Below are 7,104 nucleotides of genomic sequence, written 5' to 3' on the forward strand. Positions count from 1 at the left end.
TTTTGGCGGAACCAGGGATTGAACTCAGACCCTTGCACTTGCTAGGGAAGGGCTTATTCCACTGAGCCATCTCCCCGGCCCCTAAGAAAATATATAAAAATTCTTTAGTTAATACTGCATCAACATGAGTTCATTAACCATAACACATATACCACACAAATATAAGATGCTAATAATAGGAGACACATGCTAGCTGAAGGAAGAAAATCACAAAGAACCACACATAATTCCACTTATATGACATGTCCAGAATAGGTTAATATAGAAAAATAGAAGGTAGATTAATGGCTATGTAAGGCTGAGGAGGACGAAGGGATTTGAAAGTGGTGACTAACAATACAGGATCTCTTCACGGGGTAATGAAAATGTTCAGAATTGCTTGTGGTGATAGACATACAACTCTGAGTATTCCTTTCCTTTCCTTTCTTTCTTTCGTACCAAGGATTAAACTCAGGACCTTGTGCTTCCCAGGCGGGCACTTACACCACTGAGCTATCTCCCCAGCCCACAACTCTGAATATTCTAAAAGCCATTGAAATGGCTTTAAATGGGTAAATTGAGTGTTATATATAAACTGTTTTTCCAAAAGGCTTTTTTTTTTTTTTTTTGCAGAACTGGGGACTGAACTCAGGCCCTGTGCTTGCCAGGGAAGCGCTTATTCTACTGAGCCATCTCCTCGGCCCCCCAAAAGGCTATTTAGGAACTGTGGGTATATATTAGTGGTAGAATACTTGCCTGACATGCACAATGCAGTAGATTAATCCCCAGTATAAGGGGAAAAAAGCTAATAAAGAAAGCAGCACTGCCAGGCATAGTGGCACATGCCTATACTCCCAGTACTTGGGAGGCTGAGACAGGAGGATTACTTCCAGCTCAAGACTAGCCTGGGCTACAAATAGAGTTCAAGGCCAGCCTGAACTGCATAATGAGATCCTGTCTCAAAAACACACACAAAAAAAGAAAAGAAAACAAACAAAAAAAAAAAAGAAAGAAAGATGAAAGATATAAACAGTGAGTTCATTTTCCTCACCTAAAATACAAACAAGAAGCAAAAAAAAAAAATCTCACAGAAGGGCCAGCCAAATAACTCAGCAGATTAAAGCACCTACAAGCAGGCACAAAGGCCGGGGGGTTGATCCCCAGGCCTATTGTCTGGGCCCTGGCCCCGGCCCCACCGCTAGTGCAGCTGAGACTGTAATTGAGACTGGCACAGTGGCACGGGCCTGTAATCCCAGCTCTTGGGAGGCTATAAACAGGCAGATCACTGAGTCCAATCTAGTAGTGAGACCCTGCACACCCTGTAGACCCTTCCCTAAAATACAAAAAAAGGAAAAAGAAATCTCATAGGGAGTTGAAAACCACAGAACCTTTGTCATTAAAATTTGTAAAATTCTGGGATATTTATCAAAGTTATAATTTTCAGCATTTTAATCCCTCCAATCTAGTCTTATAGTGACAAAAATCTTGCAAAGTCATTATTAGCATTTTTTTTTTTTTTCCTGGTACCAGGGACTAAACTCAGGACCACGTGCTTGCTAGGTGAGTGCTAACGGGGATATCTCCCCAGCCCCAAAGCTTGTAAAATCAAAAGTGCAGTGTGAAGTGTAACTACTGTAAATACCAAATATATCATCAAAAACATAATGATTTAAAATTGAATTTGTGGGACCCACCAGATAGCTCAGTAGATTAAAGTGCCTGCTTAGGCAGGTGTAGGGACCAAGGTTCCGATCCCCCTGTGCTGGCCCCACCCCCAGGACGCACTGAAACATCGATTGAGACTGGGCATGGTGGAGCGCCCCTGTAATCCTAGCTCTCGAGAGGCTGAAAACAGGAGGATCACTGTGTCTGATCTGTGTAGTGAGACCCTGTAGACCCTTTACTAAATAAATAAAATAAAATAATGATAAAATTGAATTTGTAATCAAGGCTAAGATGGGTACAAAAAAAAAATTCCTCTTCCATACTTAGCTTTAGCTAGGTCCCCACATTGGATTCTGCTCAACTTCAGGAGAAAAAATCCAGAGAGACCTACCACTGTTCAAACAGAAAGTCCTGCACCCAGACAAAGAGAGCAAAATAACTCTGTTTATCAGGCTGGTTCCCGGGCTTACAGGAAACCCACAGCTGCCGTCCTTCCCGCCAGGTATTTCCCACCAGATACACCAAACCTACCAACAGCCTCTGACAAACTTAAAAATTTCCATCTCCCTCAGCAGGACCCCCTCCACTGCCCAAACTCCCTACAAAAGCATACCTTCTTCCTTTGTTCAGTGCCAATAGTCTTTTTGCCCTTGGCTTGACTATACCCAGTTTGAAATAAAGATAATATTTGCTTCAGTCCTACCTGTCCTAATGGTCTAAGCTGTGCCTCAGGGTTTAGCCTGACTTTTGGTACCCTGTGTGAGAAGGGTTAAAGGCCTGACCTCCTCTCCCCCAGACCCCACCTAGGCACACTGAGGCTACTACTGATATGGGACCTGTTACCATCCTGCTTCGATTTGCTGCTGATTTCGATCCTCCTTTCCAGGTCAGGTAAGTAAGTGTCTCTCCAATCCTGATTATTCTGTCACTTTTTCAGTAGCCAATTCCTTTCTACCCCTTGGTTGATCTTTAAGGCCCACATCAAGTTATGCACCACAAAACCCCAGGCCTGATCACACTCACCCGTTCTGGAAGTCTGACTCCCTGATAGCTTTAATTTCAGGGACACCTGATTTGGTTGCTCTTTCCCCTCTTCCGACCTCAAGAAACTGAAATAAAGACATCCTCTCTCTCTCTTGAGTAGCTCACTCCAGTTGTGGTCTGAAGTCAGCATGGGTAATCTGTCCCCTTCAATTCCTGCCTCTTCTCTTCTGGCTTGCACTCCTAAGCACCTTAAGTCTCTGCATCTCACTCCTGACCTAAAACCAAAACACTTTATCTTCTTCTGTAACACAGCCTGGTCAGCCTATAAATCAGACAGTCAATCTAAATGGCCATATAATGGGACATTTAACTTTAATTCTCCAGGACCTTGACAATTTTTGTCATAGGCTCAGGAAATGGTCTGAGGTTCTATGTGTCCATGTATTTTTTTGTTCTCTGCCAGCTCCCCTCCCTCTGCACCTCTGAGATCCTCTGAAATTCTTTTTCTCTCCACACACCTGCTTCCACCCCTGTCCTGCCCACTCTCTGGTGGTCCTGGCATTTCTCAGTGTAAGTTGCAGGCCCACTGCCTCCCCACAGGAAGGGCATTTGCACTTTGAGTGGGGCCCGGGTCCTGTCCACCATGGGGCCCATTACCTACCATGCCTGACCTGGCTGGTGCCACCACTGACAGTAGGGTGCTTAGATGCCAAGTGGCAACTCTATGGACCTGCTCAAACCTCTCCTGGCCACTGCTCCATCTCTTCTGACTCCTATTCTCATTCCCATTTCTCTGCCACAAGCCCCTCTCTCACCCTCCCATTTCCAAACCCCGACTTCTCATAATATGCCCTCCCACACTCATTCTAGGTTCTGCTTTGCCCCCTGCCATCTGCTACTGCTCAGCTTCCATTCTGCAAGGTTGCCAGTGCCAAGGGCATTGTCCAAATGCATGTTTCCTTTCCTCTCACTGACATGTCCCAATTTGGTCAATGTCTTGGCACCTTCCTATCAGATCCCTGTACCTATAGCCAGGAATTCCAATACCTGGGCCAGACGTATGACCTCACCTAGGACAACATCAATGTCATCCTTATTTCTATTCTCTCCCCCAAGGAAGAATATGTTTTCGGTTTCACCCAGGCATCTGCCACTGAACTGAGCCACATTTAAGAAACAGCAACATGGTTGTCCCTCAAGTCTAACCTCAATGAAATTTCAACTTGAGGAGGAAGACACCTGTCCCTCAAAAAGGCACAAGATTATATGCCTGAGAGTGGGACTTAAAAAGCAGCACATACATGTGTTAATTATGACAAACTTAAGGAAATTACCCAAAACAAAGATAAAATGTAGCCCAATTTATGTCCCAGCTGGCAGCCACTCTAAACCAGGAAAGCTCAGAGGCACAATTAATCTTCAAATGCATTAACTCCTGACATTCACAAAAAATTCCAAAAAATCGAGATAGGCCCTCAGACCCCACAACAGGAAGTAATCTCCCAGGCCTTCAAGGTCTTCAATAACCAACACGAGGCTGCCCACCAGAGATACATTTTGGGTCTGCAGTTACTTGCCTCTACAATACAAAACTCAAAACAAAACGAAGGGGACAAGACACCCCCCACTTCCCCTCACTCCCCACCCCCCCCCACCCTGCTTTGAGTGTCAACAGTTAGACCACTGGGCCAAAGAGTATCCCAACCCCAAACCCTCTCCCAAGCCATGGCAACCAGGTTTATTGTATTTGCCTTCTACTACTGAAACAATCTTCTTTAATTTTTTTTTTTTTTGTATTTTTTGCTTGTTTTCAGTCATAAATTCTACTAAAGAATTCAGCTGAGGGACTGGGGATATAGCTCAGTGGCACAAGTGCCTGCCTGGTAAACACAAGGTCCTAAGTTTGATTTCCAGTACCAAAAAAAAAAAAAAAAAAAAGATTCGGCTGAGATAAGGGAAAATCCTGAAAAAATAGCACTTATACAAAATTCTATTTGTTTATCTTTCATTTAATTCATTATGGGTTGAGTTATGTCCTCAAAAAAGATACAGATACCAGGGGGCCAGGGAGATGGCTCAGTAGAATAAGCGCTTACCTGGCAAGCGCAAGGGCCTGAGTTCAACCCCAGTTCTGCCAAAAAAAAAAAAAAAAAAGATACAGATACCCTTCATGTGTCAATAGAGAATATGCAGATGTAATCAAAGTGATCCACTGACTGATGCCCTTATAAGAAAAGTGAAAATTTGGACACAGACACAGAGACAAGGGAATGCACTATGAAAACACAGAGAGGCCCAGATAGCTCAGAGGACTAAAGGGCCTGCTTAGACACAGCCAGGATTCAATCCCCAGTGTGCTGCGCTGGTCCCACCCCTGGGGGATGCTGGGATGGCTAATGAGACTGGGCATGGTGGCACATGCCTGTAATCCCAGCACTTGGGAGGGGAGGCTGGTAACAGGAGGATCACTCTGAGTCCTATCTACGTAGTGACATCCTGTAGACCCTGTAGACCATGTACTAAATACAAAAAACAAACAGAGAGGTAGGTGACAATTCAGGCTAAGATTAGATACATCTACCAGCACCAAACAGTAAGGACTACCAGCAACCACTACAGCTAGGATAGAGGCACAGAATGTTTTCTCCTTCAAAGCTCCAGATGAAACTGACCCTGCCAACATCTTAATTTCAGACTCCTAACATCCAGAACTATGACAAAAGAAATTTTGGTTGTTCTTAAGTCACTTAATATGTGGTATTCCACAGCAGCCCTAAGAAACTAATGCATTCATTAAATTCAGTATTTTGGCTTTCTTTGCTACTCTCCAGATGGATACTGGTTGTTAGTAACCAAATCAAATAGCTTGCGCTAGAGATGTAGCTCAGTGATAGGAATGCTTACCTACTGTACACAAGGCCCTGGGTTCAGTCCCTAGCACCTAAAACTATATTAAAAAAAAAAGAAAATATGTATATGTTAAGAAATAATAGCTCTATTTTAGAATACTTTTTAGCTCTATATTTTAGAATATTTTAGAATTTTAGAATAGCTCTATTTTTTTTCAACTTTTTTTTTTTTTTTTTTTTGGTACCAGGGATGGAAGTCAGGACTTCGCACTTGCCAGGCAAGTACTATGCTGCTGAGCTACCTCCCCAGTCCTAGAGTTCATTTTCTTTTGAGCCTGTAATACTATGCAAAAGTTTCTATGCTAAATCTCTTTTCTCTTTGTTCTACAAACTTTCACTTTTTTTTTTTTCTTTGTTCCACGAACTTTTCCACTTTTTCCCTTTCAGGAAGCTCTTTCTGACTCTCATTTCCCAGGACTTTCTCTTTTACATTTCCCAAAGTTTTGTCCTGTTTTTTTCAATACTTTCTCTACATGATCTACCAGAGCAAACTTCTCCATTGTTATGACTTAATTACTATCAATCCGTTCATGAATTCAAACTCCACATCTCCTGCTCCCTATTGCACTCAAGCATGAGATTGGGACTGTCTCATAAAGTTGCTTACTAGACATTTCCATTGAAACATCTAACACTCAAATTCTACCTTATAATGAGACTTCTTTTCAATAGCACAACATGCATAAAAGTAAACACTGTCTTTTACCTTTACTGTCAATAACGAAACTATTCTTTCCTGACACCCCAGATCGACCTAATGTGTTCTTTTCTACACAACAGACTCATTTCTAGAGATAAATTATAAAAACAGGACCAAAATAGGTGTGGTGTGCAACTGTTATCCTAACATTCCAGAAGGCTAAAGCAGTAAGACTGAAGGCTATGTTACTTAGCAAAACTCAGTCTCAAAATAAAAAATAAAAAAAGAGCTGAATTTCTAGCTCTCTCTGAAAGTCATAGGATAAAAACTTAACATAAAAAAAAAGCAAGGGGCCAGGGAGATGGCTCAGTGGAAGAAGTGCTTCTCTGGCAAGCACAAAGGCCTGAGTTCAATCCCTGGTTCTGTCAAAAAATAAAAAATAAAAAAAAAGCAAATAGTCTAGTCACCTCTAAAAAAAAACCACATAAATAAAAATAATATCCAAAAATCTGGTTCATAACAGAAGACATCACTTCTCTTCATTTGTTACACAAATGACAGATTCCCTGGTAGCTGCTCCCTTCTCACAGACTATAGTCAGACAGTGCCACTCTCTGACGGACACTGAAAAAAGCAAAAGGAGGAGATCGAGTCTTCTAGTGAAATTTCAGAACTCTAACTGTCCTTTTTCCTTAATGAAATTTAAGTCATTTCATTCTTCAGGACAATACTCTCTTGGGACTTCCCCTGGACAATCTATAAAATGTATCAGCGATATTCCCTACCTCTCCACATTGCAAACAAGACCATTCTTACCTCACCATCAGCTCCCAAGGCATTGATTTGCTCCAATTTGTAAGCCCAATATCTGGCTTCTTCCTCTGGGATATCTATCATAAAAAAAGAAATATCTGTCATATTTTTTTT

General features: G+C 42.2%; 1 protein-coding gene across 5 annotated transcripts in view; it reads right to left on the bottom strand.

Annotated features, from left to right (window-relative positions):
- The window catches only part of Unc13b (unc-13 homolog B), a 273,280-nt gene that overhangs the window by 161,755 nt on the left and 104,421 nt on the right, over positions 1 to 7,104 (bottom strand). For all 5 annotated transcript variants that reach the window (XM_023715882.1, XM_023715883.1, XM_023715881.1 and 2 more), the window contains exon 6: positions 6,994 to 7,067. In XM_023715882.1, coding sequence (XP_023571650.1) covers positions 6,994 to 7,067 — 74 coding nt within the window. The remainder of the gene's footprint in view (positions 1 to 6,993; positions 7,068 to 7,104) is intronic.

This window comes from Octodon degus, unplaced genomic scaffold, assembly GCF_000260255.1.
Source record: "Octodon degus isolate 3935 unplaced genomic scaffold, OctDeg1.0 scaffold00045, whole genome shotgun sequence".
NCBI lineage: Eukaryota > Metazoa > Chordata > Mammalia > Rodentia > Octodontidae > Octodon > Octodon degus.